This window comes from Lytechinus variegatus, chromosome 3 (genome assembly GCF_018143015.1).
Source record: "Lytechinus variegatus isolate NC3 chromosome 3, Lvar_3.0, whole genome shotgun sequence".
Lineage (NCBI taxonomy): Eukaryota > Metazoa > Echinodermata > Echinoidea > Temnopleuroida > Toxopneustidae > Lytechinus > Lytechinus variegatus.
This window is the reverse complement of record NC_054742.1, coordinates 68803943-68823613: the sequence shown is the minus strand read 5'-3', so window position 1 is coordinate 68823613 and position 19671 is coordinate 68803943. Positions and strand designations below refer to the sequence as shown.

The following is a 19671-nucleotide window of genomic DNA, read 5'->3' as shown; positions in this document are numbered from 1 at the left end:
TAATCATAAATTTCTGCTCGCGATTTGCGCTCGCATTGATAGATTTTAAACTCATGCATCTTATGCATAATTACAAAAGTGCTTTAAATGTCCAGTTTTCATAATATTAATAGATTTTGCGCTCTCATGCTTAGGAAGAGAAATAGGAAGATAGTCATCATTTTCTTATGATGACATAATGTCCTTATAGAATATCCCGGTCCTATGTCAAAACTCAAAGTAACAATAATTGAAAATATCAGCTCTGTTTTAACTGTTATCTTTTTTCACCTCACAATTTTTCCACAAAGTGCTTGCAATACAGAGCTTCAAAAGTGACCCCTTTTCAGATCTGAATATCATATATTTTTAGCTCGCGCTTTGCGCTCGCTTTATTGATTTTCATGGTAAAAAAGGTATTTAGAGTACCCAAATTCTAGGTCGATATCTCAAACACACGTTTATTCAGATACGCAGCTTGTTCTCCATTCAAATAACTATCCAGTTTCAGATAACAACATGAAAAAATTGTCTGCTCACGCTTTGTGCTCGCATTATTAATGTGTGAAAATTTCCAATAGCTTAACCTTTTCATGATTTACAAAACATGAATAGAGTGTCCAGAATTTTTCCGCTCGCGCTTCGCGCTCGCATCAATAATGTTCAGTTTTTGTCTTATCCTTTCCACGATTACAAGTGCTTAAAATTTCCATTATTCAGGTAGAAATGTCAAAAATTTTCAGCTCGCGCTTCGCGCTCGCAATATTTGAATGTTGAAATAAAATGTAACGTCTTCATGGCTAAGTTCAAGCAGTCGAAACAAATACGTTTTTGATCAGCTCAAAACGTATATAAAAATTTTCCGCTCGCGCTCTGCGCTCGCATTATTAATGTAAGGAAGATCCCCACTTCCTCATCCTTTTCATGATTTACAAAACTTGAACATGAGTGTCTCGTTCAGTAGGTCTAAATCACGAAATTTTTTGCTCACGCTTCGCGCTCGCACCAATCGTTTAGTTATATAGGCCTACCTATTATGTTAAGTTACAAAAGTGCTTAGAATTTCCATTCCTTAGGTACACATGTCAAAAAATTTCAGCTCACGCTTCGCGTTCGCATTATTTGATTTTTTAAAATATGTAACATCTTCATGGCTAACTGCAAGCAAGTCCTTAACAGTACCTTTCCCATCAGTTCATTTCTGCTCGCGCTTCAAGTTCGTAATAATTATTCACTTGCATACTTTTTTCAGGATTGCCCAGAATGTTCAAAACTTTTAGAAAAAAGTACATAAGATTCCCAAAAAAAATAGCTCGCGCTTCGCGCTCGCATTATAAAAATATGGTTATGTTTATTTATGTTTATTCTTAAGAATAAAGCAAAGAAGTGACTAATAGGCTAGGACTACCCCTTTAAAGAAACCCAAAATCCCGGCAGATATCATATTCGAGTGGCCGATCGGGGAAAATATGGCTGAAAAAAAATTCCGGGCCCCCCCTATTGGCGAAGGCTGGATCCGCCCCTGTGCATGCATGTGCATGCATGTACATGTATGGGCATATCAGCGAGGATAGTTAAGACTCAGAGGTCATCATATTTTATGTGCATGTAGTTTGTATTTTATGTTGAGGAAGAAAATAAAGGAAGTCAGTGCAAAGATTTCAGGCTTTAACAGCCACCTTGAAAAATCTCCTCAGCCGGAATTCACAAAGATGGGTTTATACGAACCATGGCTTACATGTATGCTGCGTTCATAGTTCCTCTACGGCAGCCACACAGCGAGTCGAAAACAGCCGTTTCATTCATTTCTATTCAAACCACCTATAGGTTCATGTAGCTGGTACAGAAAGATGTTAAAACGGCTGTTTTCGACCTGCAGTACGGCCATCATACATGTACATGTAAGGGGAATGTGACTGTTGCACTATGCAGATTTCATGCATTGATTTTAAACATTTAACCAATTCAGCACATACATGTACACTATGTACATGTATATGAGAAAGCATCCAATAATGAATGCAGGCTTTTATCACAATGCACAGAACTTTAATGTAGTTAATGCATTAATGAGCCCACTATTCATGTAAATTGAATTGCATTGAATTGAATATACAGTGTATTTATAGTCCATTAAGGAAATTTCTTTCACATCGGGTTTACAATTACATGAATATTACAAATGTACATACATGTAGGCAGAGTGACATAAACTTAAAATACTTGTGGGAGTATCGATACATATATTGTTATATTTATAAAGAATATGTCCAATTGCAAATAAAACAATTAATTGATTTAATTTATTTAAGTATTAATTACTACAAGTGTATGTGATTCCATCTCCTGTCCCAATACAGAAATAAGTCTGTACTAAGGCTGAGGATGGAATGATTAAATATTAAAGTAAGTACGGTATCATTTATTTCTTTTCAGGAAAAAATTAAAAAATGCACTTTAAACATCAATCACAACTTTAAGTATTTAAGTCTTTAAGTATTGTCTGCCACCTGTCATTTAACCATATTGTGCATGTGAGTATGTTTTCAAGGACCCTTAGGATTGAATCTGACGAGTGTGACGTCAAATAGATTCAATAGAGAAGGTTGGCTAAAACTGACATGAATAATCAATTGATGAATCAGAGTATCAGACATCATGTTAAGTCGAGTTTCAACGATCATGGATTAAAAGTTTGATCTGTGTTTTGATAAAGTATTAGTCATTTTATATGACAATTCAACTTTATAAGGGCTTTTAGAGACGAATATTGAGGAGTACACGATTACAAGATTCTGTTGGATGAAGCTTTTTCTCATCTTTTTTCTTCAAGAGAATCCCAGAAGACTCATGCAGTCTCCTCATATATACATGTTCAACTTGTATTGTTACATTGCCCAATCTCCCAATAAATGAATTAAAATTTTACTATCCACAACATGACTCCTAAAAGAAATAGGCCTATTCTAAGAGTAAGAAAAAAAAATCTAGACTTCTTGTTGTCATGAGCAGCATTACTGGCGAGTTCCAAAATTGTTTTTATCAATATACATGTAGGGCAATCAAATGTTTTGTGGACTACATGTTTTGCTTGTGCAATATGGAGTATTTTGCCTTTAAATCCAAGTTGAAAAACTTTCTTTTCAACCATCAAAAATCTTAATTTAATTTATCCCATCATATTTCCTAATTATTATATGTTTATTTTATCAGTACAAGTCTTGAATTTTATATTTTACTGTCTATAGGAACTGCCTCGACAGAACATTTGCTTTGTTCTTTTGCAGCTTCCCATTTCATGTTCATTTTTTATACATGTACATGTACTGTAATTATCCTTATACAATCTTAGCCCTTTTTTAAAATCTTAGTTGCATCTTGCTATGTGTCTTTGTTTCCTTTTTTATGTATTTTTGATGTTTTGTTTGTATGCTCAATGTATTTTAATGGACGTGAATAAATAAATAAATGAATGATGCACAGAACTTCGACAAAGTCCCCATATATGCTTTTGTACAAACTTTGCTGTGCAATATCATGCTGTATTGCATGGTCTAATTAATAACGATCATTAATGGTGGTAATTATTATCATTTTGGATTGCTTTTTATCACGGGATCCTATAAGAGATTCCACTCGTTAAAGAGACAATATTGTGGTAATTTGCAGTTGGTGCAATATTCCCCCAACTCATTGAATATGCCCGGTATTCCATTCTGAGCCATCTAATAAATATTTACTTCCAAACAAGTGATCCCAGGGAGTGATAATGAAAATATTGAACGACTCCCTAGGAAAGATCAAAACGCTTTTAACACAACACGATGTCATGGTCTTGAGGCCTGAGAAGAGCACAAGAAAGCCAATTTTTGAAGCCTGACATATTGAAGCTAATCTTAAGCAAAATACTCAGCTGGTAAGCGGTGAAAAAAATAAAGCTAGTATTGCTGTGACAGTGTTTAGTAACTAGTGTAAGAGCCTTGGATTGGTATATGATTTGTCAATTTCATTTTGGGATCTGGCCCTGGTCTTTATGCCCACGCATGAACTGTATGTACATGGAACAAGATGTAATGGAAACCAAGGTTTGCTAAGATTTTTTTACTATTTTGATGGCATTATTATGTTCTGTACATGTCATGGACGAGCATGGAATTTGATGTTTACAATGTAAGAACACAGGATTTGCATTTGACAAAAATGGAAGCTGGGGACTTTTTCCTTGAACGATTGCTGTCATTTGTTTGAAATAAAACAAGAGAAATAGTATGTTTGTAATAGAATGAGAAATATTTACCTTCACTTCCGGAAACTTTGCTTGATAGGACACGAGGGGGTTCATAATCTGGTCAATTAATTTCCTCTGGTAGTCGTCCCACAGTAGGTCTAGAGTCTGAAAGGAAAACCATATCAATCAATTAATAATTAAAGTAAAAGAAATGGGATGAGAACAGTGCAGATGGCAACTACATGTAATACAGTGATTTGGAATATCTTTTGTTGATATTACTAGGCTTGATGAAATGGAAAAATGAAATCAGGTACCAACATTCTGACGTAAATTAGCTCGGAAGATCTTAATTTAGGCTGTGGTGCAAATTGGCAACAATTTAAAAACCGTCACAGTTGTATTACCAACTCTAGATGTAATTAAATAGAAAAAAAAAACACTGTGCCCCTGCCCTTTTTTATGGAATAGTTTTGCAAGTTGAATCCATCAAGAGCTTAGTATAAAAATGTAAGTATGATATTACAACACAAAATCTTTTTCTCTTAAAATACTTTATTCTTCAATTTTCGAAACATCTTAATCATTTTCATTAATAGGCTTTATTATGAATGATACAGAAACATGATGCAATTATTGTCAATAAATCACATATGAAAAACAGCTGTAACTGGAGTATTCAGATTTATATTATAACAATATACACGTACATAAAATGCTGGAAAAATTTGAACAAAAATACAATAACAATGCACACATTTTGGTAAGAATCAAATATACAGTAGGGCTACATGTTTAAAAAGTATGTCATTCTGAAAAGGGGTGATTTTTATTACAGAAATCAGAGAAATTCCAAATTAATAAGTGACATCATTGACAGTTGAATGACAATTATATATACTTCTCCCTCTTTCATGCCTTTGCAAAAGTACAATTTAGTAAAGAGTGGTTACAAATACAATCACATGAAGAGCATCAACTAATATTTTACTGCCAGGAAAGATATATGTGGTGATCATCAGAATCTTGGCTTTGGTTTGCATTGCAATTATATTTGCAAATCTTTTCATTCATTTGCTCATATCAACCTGATTTGTTAATCTCATAAATTGTTCATATGCCAACAGAAGTGCTGTGGATGGAAAAAAGAAATGACCACCTGTCTGGCTTGTAAAATAACAAGTGATCGTCTGTATAATGTGCAAGTAGCTTTGATTAACAAATCAAATTTATGGGCATTTCTCTCATTATATCTGTCTCAACTTATCTACAGAATAGTGCATGTACATTTCTTCATGTATGTACTGTTTCTGTTTCTCCCCCCTCCATTGATCTATATTGTGCTGCACTCAACCCAGGTGAGGTGAATGGGTACGTGAAAGGATTAACTCCTTGCATGCACAAAGTGGTCAACACCGGGAGCTAAAGCAGTGGTACAGTAATATACAGTGCGCCAGTGGATAGGCAACTCCCTAATTGCCACGTTAATATATTGCCCGGATGGATGACACTATTGAGCTATCAAGTGTTATTTTGATATTTCCATAATACTCTATTAAGTACTGGAGCTACATGTAGGAAAGGGAAATCTAAATTGTCCTTTAGTATCAAATCAATATCAACACCAAGAGTAGCATTTTAAAAAACAAGACCCTGTGTCTGGTATGATATGTATATCAAATGCCTACAGATAGACTGGAAAAAACATTATTCGCGAAAGGCAGGGTGAATGCGAGGATTGCGAGCCCATTTATAGTGCCTTTAGGAACTATAGGCCTTAATTACTTTAGGACTAGGATTTCTTATGTTAACCATTGTTCCTGACTCAGGATTGCTAGCATGGTTCTAGTAGGATCCATGCTCTAAGGTAGCAGCTAACCAACGAGTGTATAGTTTGCATCAATGAACCCTGTATGATCCTGTATTAAACACAAAAGTGAAGGTTCCAAGACATCATCAACACCGACGGCGCGTATTGGTGCATCGGCATGCTCTTGAATAATTCCAAAAGGCCTTGCGACTATAGTTGCTCCATCTCACGCTCACTAGGGTCGCACCAACTCTCTTCGTCGGCCGCTAGTCTCATCTCAGTCGCTACTTGACAAAGAATAGAGCCAAGTCGCCAGGCCTTGTCAAAAGGCTACACCAACAGCAAACTTGAAATCCCCCATTACAGCAGATGTACATACTGTATGTATGGGTCAACAAGTATTTGAATGAAATTGATCATGGTAAAGAAGACTTGATTGAAAGGCATCTGTGGTGTGTAGTATATATTAGGCTCGGTAACAACTGCATTTTATATCAGCATCACCAAAATGAATAGGAGGTGACAATGTAAATCATAGTACATGTCTCTCAGCTGATAAAAACAAGGAGGGGCAATCTACAGTGCGTATTTACAAAAAAAAACGGACAGATTTGAAAAGTCTATAAAATTTTTGTTTCAAATTATGATCTCTATATTTTGGTGTCAATACATGTTCTGGAGTCTTATCCTTCAAATGCCATTAATATAATTTGTTTCGTTCATGCTTGAGCGAACACGGAATGTTTTTGTCTTGGGCAAAAAAGGAGGCTTGCGCCAAAATGGCATAAAATGATCAATATGATGGTCGGACTTCTTGCTAATCAGCCGACTTCCTCTTAACCTTTTCATTATCTTTGCCATAATTTTCAAATTATGCGGTCAAAATTCATTCCCAAATGTACTTATTTGCTTGAATAGTTCTGTTGTTCTTTTTAATATGTTCTCTTTTAGCTTTGAATATTCCTTGTTTAGGCAAGAACTTTTTTTTTTAAACCAAAGTATGGGAGATTGAGCGTTTTTTGTTAATCCTTTCATTGTGTGCTACAAAGGTTATGGTGCCTTTGAACAGTGGCATACTGAGGGGTGGGGCTTGGGGTGCCCCCCCCCCAAAATAAAAAAAAATAATGACCGAACAAAAAAGTGGAAAGGAAAATATCAGAAAACATAGAAAGTGAAATATGATATCATTTTCTGAATAATATGTCAAAATCACAAAGATATAAAAAATTGAATGCTTCACAAAATCACAAAATTTTTATTTTTTTGGCTTTTTGCTTCCTCGCTTCACACTTTTCATTTTCCCGATTGGCCATATCTTGCTCCTTCAAAATTGACTCAATTCACCATTGCCATTGAAAAAACATGAATCCTTTCCTGTTTTTGTCAAGCACAAAATTAAACTTGGTGAATGATTCACCAACCCCTTGACAAAAGGATTCCTGCCTTTTATAGGTACCATGACATAATTTGTTTCACATAATAATTGTTAAAGGTAAAATAACAATTTTTCACATAATAAAAGGATTTGAATAATTACAAATTCTCCCAATTAATGATGCAAATCTTCTTACTTGGATTGACAAAAGTCTCTTCTATTTGTACTTATGAAGGAAAATTCAAAGGTAAAAGAAGTTTAAATGAAAAACCATATAATTCAGGAAAATAAAATATTTTGTAAATTAAATTTGACAGCATAATTCGAAAACTATGGCAAAGAAAATGAAAAGATTAAGAGGAAGTCTGAGTAGCCAAACTCTAATCATCAAATTTCCCATTTCTGCCATTTTGGCGCAAGCCTCTTTTTGAACAAAAACGTCCCGTGTTTGCTCAAGCATAAACAAAATTTATTTTTTTGAATGGCATTTCAAAGATAAGATCTTAGAGCATCTATTAACATCAAAATATAGACATAATGATTTGAAAAAAAAATTTATAGACTTTTCAAAACTGTCCCGTTTTTTTTGATACGCACTGTATAAACAAGTTATAAATAGTACAACAGGCACAGAAATACATGTACATCTAAAAAAGTAGGACAATTAACACTGTGCATTTTTGTTACTTCTTCAAACTCTTTGTGTTTGTGCATGTACCAATGCATGTTAAATGTACCAACAACAAAAACAAATGTACCCCAAGTCCCACATCCCCACCTTTGATTTTCTTACAAAATTCAACTGTATACAATGTACTCTCCCTTTTTTGAGGATGCATTATGAATCAAATCATGGACACGTACAAAGCCTCTACGGTTCATAGTACATGTAGAACCGTTCTTCAAGGAAGCTTGGGAAATCTTTAAAGGTCAAGTCCACCCCAGAAAAAAAGTTTATTTGAATAAACAGAGAAAAATCAAACTAGCATATTAAAATGCTGAAAGTTTCATCAAAATTGGATGTAAAATAAGAAAATTATGAATTAAAGTTTCGCTTATTTTTCACAAAACAGTGATACACACAATTTAGTAACATGCCAATGAGTGAGTCAATGATGTCCCTCACTCACTATTTCTTTTTTCGTGTTGAAATTTTGAATTATGCAATATTTCATGTTTACATGATTTGACAACGAGGACCAACGAGGATTTTCATTTTTTTTCAAGCAATCTGCTTATGATGACAATCCTTCTCCTGCAAATTGTGAATATCATATAGTTAATCATTTTTGTCTGAAATTATCTTCTTAGTACTCTTTATTTATAATTCATGCCAAAAATGCTAACATATTATGTTTATTATGTTATGAAAAATGTATTATACGAATGTTATGGATGCAGAAGTAAACAATAAATCAAATCAAATCAAAAACTTGACTGAACCATACATGTATACATTAGTATTAAACAACGCTTATTCCACATGGTCAGGAGGAACTTATTGTTGTTGCACTTGACAATAAGAAAATCAGCATATTTCATATTTCATAAAATAGAATACAAAAGAAATAGTGAGTGGATGACATCATCATTTTCCTCACTTGCATACCGAAAGGGATGTGCATGTATTAAACTTTTTTTTTTTAAATTACGCAAAACTTTAAAATGTTGTTCTTTCTTATTTTACATCTGATTTTGATAACATTGTGTTATTCTTTTGGGATTTTTCTCTTTATATTCAAATCATTTTTTAGTTTTTTAGTTGGGATGGACTTGTCCTTCAACTTTTCGGAGGGGACCAGGATTCTGGCCACAAAGATATTCTACCAAGAGCCCCCCCCCCCCAAAAAAAAAAATCAACCGTCTTTTCAATCTATTTTCTCACTTATGCCCTTTCATGTCCATCATGATAAAAAAAAAGGATAGAAGAAACTTCGCCCAACCCTCCCCCTGAACCTCTTTTTTTATCTCCCATGCCAACCACTAAGTTTCAGAATGAATCTCGGCTCAGACCAGCTCAGGAAACATGTGTCATTCATGTATAAATAATTTCTATACTATCTGGTCTCGTTTGTAACAACACTATAAACAATGCAGTATGATTGAGGGAGTGTAGGCGAGAGGAACGCAGAGGTGTGTAGTACTGTATCATGCATGCATGCAAGAAATGCTATCACTGATAATTGATTTGGAGAGCTTGCTGGGGTAGGCTCGGTGTCGGGCAAATACCGACAGGAAAATGACAAGGTCTATTAAAAATGTCAGATAGTGCATTAATGTCAGCGTTGGTTTTGTTTTCTCTCTCCATTCATCAATCCTCTCTTGCCCACTCCTGTTTATTTCCTGACATGTACTTGTGAGAATCACACTTTTAATGACTGTAATGGAGATATTCATTGAAACTTAAAAGCTCAACACTATAAGTGACATCAATTCGGACATTAGTCTCAATCATAAAGCTGAGTGTTGTGGTTGGTGTTTGTGCCTCGACATCAACACAAACCAAACTTGAAGTTCAGTGTTGGGCTAGTGTTTGTTTCAGCTCAACACCATAACAAGCCTCACTTTGATAAATAAGTGTCATGGTTGTTGTTTGTTATGCCTTACAAGCAACATGAGTCTTACTTCAAGTTCAGTGTTGGGCTAGTGTTTGTTTCAGCTCAACACCATAACAAGCCTCACTTTGATAAATAAGTGTCATGGTTGTTGTTTGTTATGCCTTACAAGCAACATGAGTCTTACTTCAAGTTCAGTGTTGGGCTAGTGTTTGTTTCAGCTCAACACCATAACAAGCCTCACTTTGATAAATAAGTGTCATGGTTGTTGTTTGTTATGCCTTACAAGCAACATGAGTCTTACTTCAAGTTCAGTGTTGGGCTAGTGTTTGTTGTGCCTTAAAACCAACATAAATCTCACTTCAAATTTAGTGTTGTGGTTGGTGTGCGTTCTTCTTTAAAACCAAGAGAAGACTCTCTTAAAGTGTTGTAGTTGGTGTTTGTTGTGCCTTCAAACAAACATCTTAAAAAAGCCTTGAGAACTTCAAATTTTGTGTTAGGCTAGTGTAACGTTCCTTTTGCCTAAATGCAAGACAAACCCACATTTAATGATTCAAACCCATTCCAAGTTCGCAAGTTTTCTATTAAAGTTGTTGCCAAAAATTACATGTATTTTCAGTATTAAAAACAATGATGTAAAACTATATAAGTTGGTACTATTACACCAGCATGAAATGGCCTTCCTTCTCCCCATACAGCCATCCTTTCTTTACCTATAGAAAGAGGTTGATATGCAACAAAATATAACAGGGTCGGACTGACTACCATGCTTTCGACTTTTGGGCTGCTCAAAATTCCCTGATTTTTCCCTCATTTGAGGCATTTTCCCCTGATTTGAAGTATTTTCTACCAAATTCCCTGATTTTTTCCCTGACTGGAAAAAAAAATTCCCTGATAGGCTGGAAACCCTGTACATATCAACCAATATATACTGTAGAGTAAAAATCTGCCTAGGCCTCCATGTATCGTTATTTTTTTCTTCATTTTTTCTCTTTTTTTTAGAAATGAGGTTGTGTGTATGGACATCCTGTTCACATACAATTTTTCATAGAAATTTCCTGCTTGGATGTGAGAATTGAAACTTTGGTCACTCTCTACAATGAAGTTTCACTCTCAACTTTTATAATTTTGTGCCTGGGCATGCAATAATACAAGTATGGTCATGTACAAATGACTTTAAAATAAAAGCCTACAGGTATGCTTTGAACAAAGGGGTCAATAATGTGACTTATAATCAGTATAGACGTGTAGAGATAGTTGCCCTTGAAAATACATTTTTTTTCTACCACAACTTTCTGTAAAAATGTCATATTCAAATCTTAATAGACACCCTAGTGCCCTCTCTTATGGAATTTAAGCATGTATCTTTACAAATTTAGTAATAGGGTATCACAAAGCGACGTACAAATATTATATCCTGAAACTTTTCACCCATTCGATTAAAAAGAGGTTTACATAAAAAAAAAATATGCCAATCACAAAATTTATCAAATAAACAAGATTTTATTTCATATCTTCCACATATTTACTGTTAATAAGACAGGCACACTCATATATTCTAAAAATTACCTGGAATAGTGACATGCACTTTGGGGGGATTTTAACCTAACTTTAAAATAGGTTTTTTTTTGTAACTACTGTATGGTCCCTGGAGACGAACCCAGGGAATTGCTACCCACCTCTCTCACACTAGCCAGTTGTTCCTGTCCCTGCCACTCTGATTCATACGTCGACTCCATAGCTTCAAAGAGGGCTTTGCTTGCTTGACTCATCGCTGTGAAAAGGGGCAGAAAATATGAAAGGGAGCATGATTGGTTGTCATAGAGAAAGGAATGCATATCATGAAAAGAGTAGCACGGGAAATATCAAGAAAGGAAAAAGAGAAGGGAGATGGAAATAGAAGAATTACATTGACAGAAATGAGGGGCAAAATAGAGGGATTAATTGTATAAATTGGAAACATAATTAACTCAAGTCCTTAATTAGCAACGAGCAATATAATAATCTTGTATGCAAGAAAATCTTGTATGCTACAGAATTACAACATGTTTATGCTACAAAAATGTGGCTATAAATACGGTAGCCACATTTTTGTAGCATACTAAGACTTACAAGTAATATCAATTTGTACAAGTAGATTGCATTATGAAGAAACCATGTTTTAAAAGAAAAGGGACTCATACCACTTTAAGAAAAAGTATAAATCAAAATAAATAATGGTAACCACAATAAATGTACAGAATGATCTGAACATATCTATGCAAATATTTTCAATAGATATACTATTCTTCCTCTGTCAGTGATAATCTAATCAACCTTCATTGCTTGCATTCAGAAAGCAATCAGATTACTTGTAAACAGAGAATGTCAGATGTGCCCTATATAGTAGTGTGTAAATTTCTCATGGTCATTATCAGATTAAAAGGTTTCAATGAATGTATCTGAGTGTGTAGATCATTAGGAGTGTCAATTTAATTGAAATGGAGTCCAAATATCATTTAATAATTAATACTACATATATGTACAGACTATAGTACATGTACAAAGAGTGTGTATTTGTGATAATTCTTTAATTCAATTTAATCTATTATTATTTAATCAACAGCACTTTGAATATATGATTACATTTGTCATGTGTGCATGTTAACGTACATGTAAAGGCAGTGCAATTAAAACCACTGGGTATATGTACATACAAATGTTTAAATATCAAATGCTTGAATATTAAATGTTTAAATACAAGGTATTTTCCAATTCATATGTTGTTAGTGTTTATTTATATACTTAATATCATTACTGTATGTACATGTATGCTGCCACAGGAGGACAAATTTCTGTGTTTTTAATATGCTTGGAACAATAAATTAATCTGAATCCGAATACAAAGTACTACAGAATACACTTTTATTAATATTGTAATGTAATAGTCATGAAAATGATGATCTGAAGGCCACCATACACCTTACGACCTAATTGGTCAACCACTGACTTGCGACTTAGTGAGTATGAATCTTAAGGCCACCATACCTCTTAAGGCCACCATACCTCGCAAGGTCGTTGTAAGCCTCGGCACAGCACATCTTGCAATCCGACTACCATGCTGTATGAGACTCACACATGCGCTTTTTGCTTTTTGCCATAACAACTGAGAAAAAGGCATGCACATTGTATATCATATATGCATCGTGCAACTCTGCTGTCTGATTGGCTAGAAGTTGGATTGAGCTTGCGATTCAGTCATAAGGATTCAACATGTCAAATCCTTATGATTTTCTTGCGACTTGTCTCTGACCGGCCTGCGACTCTCAAGCTGACAAGAGCTGTGACGTCACATCTCCCCTCACTCAGTCGCGAGCCAGTCGTAGACCAGTCGGGTCATAAGGCGTACGGTGGCCTTTATGTTGTATTTTACATCATTGTCAAGGAGTCATTGCATGTAAAGTCATGTCATAGCTTAACCCTCTTGGGATCTTTGTCACCAAATTACAATAGACCACAAATGTGCCGCAATCCAGACTCACATCATGACAACAAAAAACTTGTCCCTCCCAAAAATCAAACACCCCTCTAACCCTAAAACCGAAACATGAAAACCAAATCATGATTCATGCACGTGTTTCTGAGGCAAAAATTTGCCTGGGGGCAGCCCGAAGAGGCGGATACAGCTACTACTAACCTTTAACACACGTCACATAGTTCTTGAGTTCTTTGAACAATCTGTTAGCAGCAGCTTGTTGTGAAGTGAAATTCTGTACATAGTGCTCAAACAGTTCATCTCTCGTCTCGTCTGCTTTGCCCAGCTTCTGAAGGACCTGTAATAGCAGAAAGAGAACACAAATTATAAATGCACCTAAAATCCATCTTGCACCAGGGGGGAGTTTCACAAAGTGTTAAGTGTGACTTTATAAGAGTCATGTCGATGCGCACATGATACATACATGTAACATGCAGTCCTACATGTATAATACAGTACACAGTAGTGCGCACCAAAGATTACTGGTACCATGATTTAACCAATGAGGTGATGCTTACTATACAGCAAGCTACTGGGAATTTAAGTGTGATTTGAAGTTACACTTATGTACATGTATATGTAAATCTTTGTGAAACATCCACTGGTCAACATACAGTGTCCGTAATCATATGCATCACACAGATCTCAGGATTACCCTAAACTTGAGTGACCAGGGGCCCATCTTACAAAGAGTTGCGATTGATCGGATCAATCGCAACTATGGAAAGCCAGCAAAGTCAACATATGAAATGCATGTTTGTTCAAGAATTTTCCAAGATATGAAAGTATATCCATAACATCACTGATTTCTTGACAATTTGGTGTGTTCTCCTTTGTTTACAAAGGACATTTTACAAATTTGCTGTAGGAAACATTATGACACTGATGGATTTCCATAGAGTTGCGATTGATTGGATCAATCGTAACTCTTTGCAAGAAAGGGCCCAGACCACTTTACAAAGTGATCCAAGATTGGGTATTTGAATGTTGAAAGAAATGAAACCGATCTGGGTTGTTTTATCTATTTAAAAATCTAATAATAAAAAATTCTTGAAAGCGTCTTGGATTGCATGGTCTAAAGATTAGAAGTAAATCACTTGCAGATGTTATACCTAAATGTAAAAAGCACTATATAAAAAATATACATTCAATATTAGAGTATATCGTAATGTTTTCTATTGTTTTAGGGCCACCAAATTTGCTTTGCGGGCTACCGAAGTATGAAATTTATGATTTTGGTGAACCAATTGGGCCACCAATTAGCGAGAAACCTTGCTGTTATACTCAGATCAAATTCACTTTAGACATAATGAGTATCTTGCTAAAGCTTGTGAAATAGCCAAGTACAGTAACACGCAAAGTTCAACCTATAACTGGGTCTGAATCCGTATAACCTCGTCAGAACAACTTTCCCAATACCAGGATTAACGCTTTACAATGAATTTCCACCAGTATTTAGGAGGAAATATCCAATTCCCGTCTTGTGAAGTGAAGTGGCATTCGTGTCAAGCCCTGATTACCTTCATCAGCATCAAATTCAAACCAATCATCAACTGACCTAAATAGGGCATATATATTTGACCTAGTCTTACAAACACAGACTTTGTCTGTGTGTAGGTTTCACAGATTTTCACAATAAACCCTCATGATAATATGATTATCATACAGATTAATGGCAGACTGTCAACATGGAGAAAATGATGTAAATAAAGCATGGGGTACATAATAATAATAGTCAGTTCTTGTATAGCGCATAACACATCATAAATAACGTCTCTATGCGCTTCCAAAGGACTTGGATATTATTACCCTGGCTTTAGCCCCGCAGCCTTTACAGCGCTGTGGCATTTCAAGGAATAAATTCCTGCCAGGTACCCATTCACCTCACCTGGGTTGAGTGCAGCACAATGTGGATAAATTTCTTGCTGAAGGAAACTACGCCATGGCTGGGATTTGAACCCACGACCCTCTGTTTCAAAGTCCGGAGACTAATCCACTGGGCCACAACGCTCCACATGTATTTCACTGGAAGCCTACTAACATGTTGACTCTACTATGGACAGTCCCTCTATTAAAAAGATGTTATGTGTATGTGAACTACAACTATAGGCCTTCATACAAATGAAATCAGTACAAATGCTGTCAAAGGATAACATCATCTTCATGAGATAGCAAATGTTGTGCATGTTCATTACAAACTGGACCATTAACTTTGTATTGCTACATGTACATAAAATATGTCAGGGTTTGAAAATATTTTCTTTTTCTAGGAGCTATCTTTTTCTCAACATTGGGGCAATCACAGAGTTTTTTTTTTTTTGGGGGGGGTTATCTCTTTCATTTTAAGGGCTCCCTTTTTAGGGGCAACAAGTAATTATGCAGAAAATGCAAATATCATTCTGCCATACTTCTATTGATTTTTTACATTATCTTGAATATTGTTTGTGACAGATCTTGGGGCAACTCTAAAATAAGAATGGTCACCCCAAAGCATGCATTTTGGAGGATTTTTAGGGGCTACAGTATTTGAGCCCTCATGAAATCACCTGTCGCCCTCATGTATTTTGTATGCTGATTTATAAGTATGTCAAATTTCATAAATTAGCATAACGAACAATATATGTGGAGGTACAAAATGCACTATATATGTACATTACATGTATATACAAGTAACTTGTGTAATTTGAATGTACAAATTTTTGACAAATTCATCCATCCTGAGAACTGGTCATTACTTCCTGGTGACCTTACGAACCTGGCCACTGTCCTGATGGGCAATATTACGTGTTTAATCTTCACCATAGGATGCCCATTAATATTGTGGTTTCTCGGGATTAGCCTTGGTGTTCAATATTATTAATCATAAGCCGACTTGTATCGTACATGTACATGTACATGTACACCATGATGATTATGATGATTATCAATACGTGTGCATTTCTAGATGAGTGGGAGTGTGAAGGGCACATGCCAAAAGGCTAAAGAATTGTACACAAGTATAGTACTTGATGTAAAACATAGATAATGTAGCACCCCCCCCCACAAAAAAAAATAAATAAATAAAATAAAAATAAATAATACTGTGAATAAATCAATATAGAATAATAAGAATAATGATAACAATAATAATATACTGGTAATGATAATATTTCTAAAAAAATGTTTAAGCCAGACCAATATATAATTGTCTCAATGTATTAAATGTACAGCCTATACTGTAAAAATACCGTTTTGAGGAATTTTCATGTACATTGAAGCTACATGTATGTAAGCCTATTCAAAGTACACATCTTTTGTCCATGCCAATATTCAAGTTGATTTTTTTTTCTGTAATGCCTTGGCCTTGTATTTCATGCATTCACATATGAAGTGTTAGCAGAGACTGCCATACTGGTCTATACAAATTTACAGCACTCTTTCATTTACAGGGGTTCATTATAAACAGGGTTTCCATATGAACCTAAATAGCCAGACAAAGTTCAAATCGGGCAATTTTTTTTAAGCACAGCTCTGACTGATTGCCTATTAAAATCCAACATGCAAAAAGTTTCAATGCAAAGTGTTAATGATAAATTTTCTTCTTATTTCACTTATAATCATCAAAACACAGAATTTTCAACAACTAAAACATCAATGCTTATAGGCAGGAACATACTCAACCATCTTTCCTCTGCAAGAACATGTACATTGTGCATATGTATCGTACTGTTACCCATGCATTTAAATTGAAAATGAAGACAGAAAAGGTTATTAAAGTGCAAACCATTGCATTGTTTTTTGTGTGTCAATACTTTCATGTGATGTCATTTTTCAGCATGAAATACTCATTCAGGGTGATTTTTTTTAAGGGTGGAATTATAATCTATTCTTAAATTGTTTCAAAACGTGATATATGATATCACTATCAGGGTACACACAGTCCAACAATGTGCACACAAGCGTATAATAGACCAAATCATGGCATATTATGATTCTCAGATCTTTATCAAAAGAATTAAACACAAAGATTGCTATGGAGATAGCACAGAACACATCCTGTGTTAATGCCAAATTGTTTGTACTTTTTTAGTTTTGATTCATCTGTCATTTCTGAAATTACTCACAGGAAGTTTTTGATCATTTGAAAGATTGTAAACAACACTGATTCATGAAGAACTTAATTCATAGTCAACATACATGTGTACATGTATCGTAGGCCTACATGAAGATTAATTAACCATTCAATTTTGCATGAGCCTGTGTTTTCAAATCCTCATATATGTATATGCTTTTCACACTGCATTTCCTTAACCCCATACATGTACTATCCTTAACCCCATACTTTCTTTTTTTTGATTCACACTGTCTTTCTTAACCCCATACTATCTTTTTTCAATTCACACTAGGTGGTTTCAAACCGCCTCGATCACAAGAATCCCCGTTAAATTACGAGAACTTATTTAGGCTGAAAAATACCTGTTAATTATTCCTGCATTCACACCGCCCTGAAACATACCCTTCGGGATAAGTTCCTGAAGTTACGAGCATGCGCAGTATGGTCTGATAAGCAGGCAAGGCGCGAGATTCAAAATCACTAGCCCAGCAGCCACCCACAGCTCCCGCGCCCAACGACACGCTGGGCTAAAAGTTCCCGTAATTTGCTTTCACATCGCCAAAATACCTGCGACCTTGGAAAAATCCCCGCGAAAGTTCTCGTAATTTCGCCAAGTACCTACTATTTAGCGGGTATTTTCTTTCGGGGAGATTACGCGTAGTTTGCTTTCACATTACCAAAATACCTGGTATTTTCTGATCGCGGTAAATTTCCCGATCAGAGAATACCTGGAACTGGCGAACTTCGGGGCGGTCTGAAACCACCTACTGTCTTTCTTAACCCAATACTATCTGCTCAACCGTGGTTAATGCCTTAACCCCGGACTATCCCTCAGCTCATGAATACTGATGATTTTACCATACAGAGTGTGATTAACGTGCAATTCGACTTCTGTGATTGGTTAATGCTTAGCCCCACTTTCCTTAGCCCTGTTTCGTTTTCACACTGCATATCTTAGCACCACAATAAGCCGGCTAACCCTGCTTTTTTTGCAGGGCCAGATAGTACCGTACTATTTACCGTGCTAGCCCACTTTGCTAAAACGTAGTGTGAAAACGAAGTGGGCTAAGCTTAACCCCGGGAAATTGGTGGGGCTAAGACCCCCCCCCCCCTTAGCCCCACCAATTTAGGACAAAAAGTGCAGTGTGAAAAATTAATACAAAATACTGGCATGCACGTAATACATTCGTTCTTATACATAAGACGATTAAAAGAGTATAACGAGATCATTGCTGAAATAAGAACAACAAGAAGGCATATTCGGTGTAATTATCATTACCATCATTCCAAACTGTGAAATGAGTAAAAGTATCAGGTCATTTTATTTTATGTATTTATTTATTACTTGAAGCATAATTCACATATAAAAAATCCACAACTCTACATTGACCATGATGTCGATACTATTATTGTAATCATTATAGTTGCAGTTATTATTATCATTATTATCATTACTATTATTAATATTACTACTACTATCATTACTCTTTACATTTGTGGCAGTTTTGTATTGTATTAAAGAGGAGACATAGATGGCAATATTGAAGGGTAAGTGTAATTCTGCAATAAGGTGACTTGTTTAGTTGTTTTCTATTTGATGGTTGAGAAGACGAATTGAGAAAGGAATAAAAGAATTTCCGTAACGGCTCGTTCTTGCCTTGACTGATTCCCACCTTCTTCCACTACGAAGTAGTTTGTATTTCTTATTTAATGGATGGGAGTGATCACTGACTATTGCTTGGGCTTTGTCAACTACAATGTACCTTTCCTTGACATATCCTATCCAAATCTACAACGCACTTCGTAATCCTACTAGCCCGTTTCACAACTCTATACAATTTATCCTTATCCTTCTGTCTGGCACTGTGATACCAGGCAACACAGTCATGGGTGATGATACTCTGAATAACTGATGTATAAAACAAATACAATATTTTCTCGAATGATGATGGTGGTGATATGAAAGAGGTGTTAGTGGTGGGGGTGGAGTTGGAAGTTGTACAATCATCAATGTGTTGATGGTAATGATAACGATAATATTATGATGACAGTGAAAGGTATTAATGATGATGATGGTGACGATTGTAGCAATGATGATGATGTTGGTGATGAATGAA

At 35.4% G+C, this 19671-nt stretch overlaps 1 protein-coding gene across 1 annotated transcript in view; it reads right to left on the bottom strand.

Annotated features, from left to right (window-relative positions):
- The window catches only part of LOC121411778 (amphiphysin-like), a 48163-nt gene that overhangs the window by 18846 nt on the left and 9646 nt on the right, over positions 1–19671 (bottom strand). The window contains exons 2-4 of the mRNA XM_041604627.1: positions 13624–13759; positions 11627–11721; positions 4277–4372 (exon numbers count right to left, since the gene is read on the bottom strand). Coding sequence (XP_041460561.1) covers positions 4277–4372; positions 11627–11721; positions 13624–13759 — 327 coding nt within the window. The remainder of the gene's footprint in view (positions 1–4276; positions 4373–11626; positions 11722–13623; positions 13760–19671) is intronic.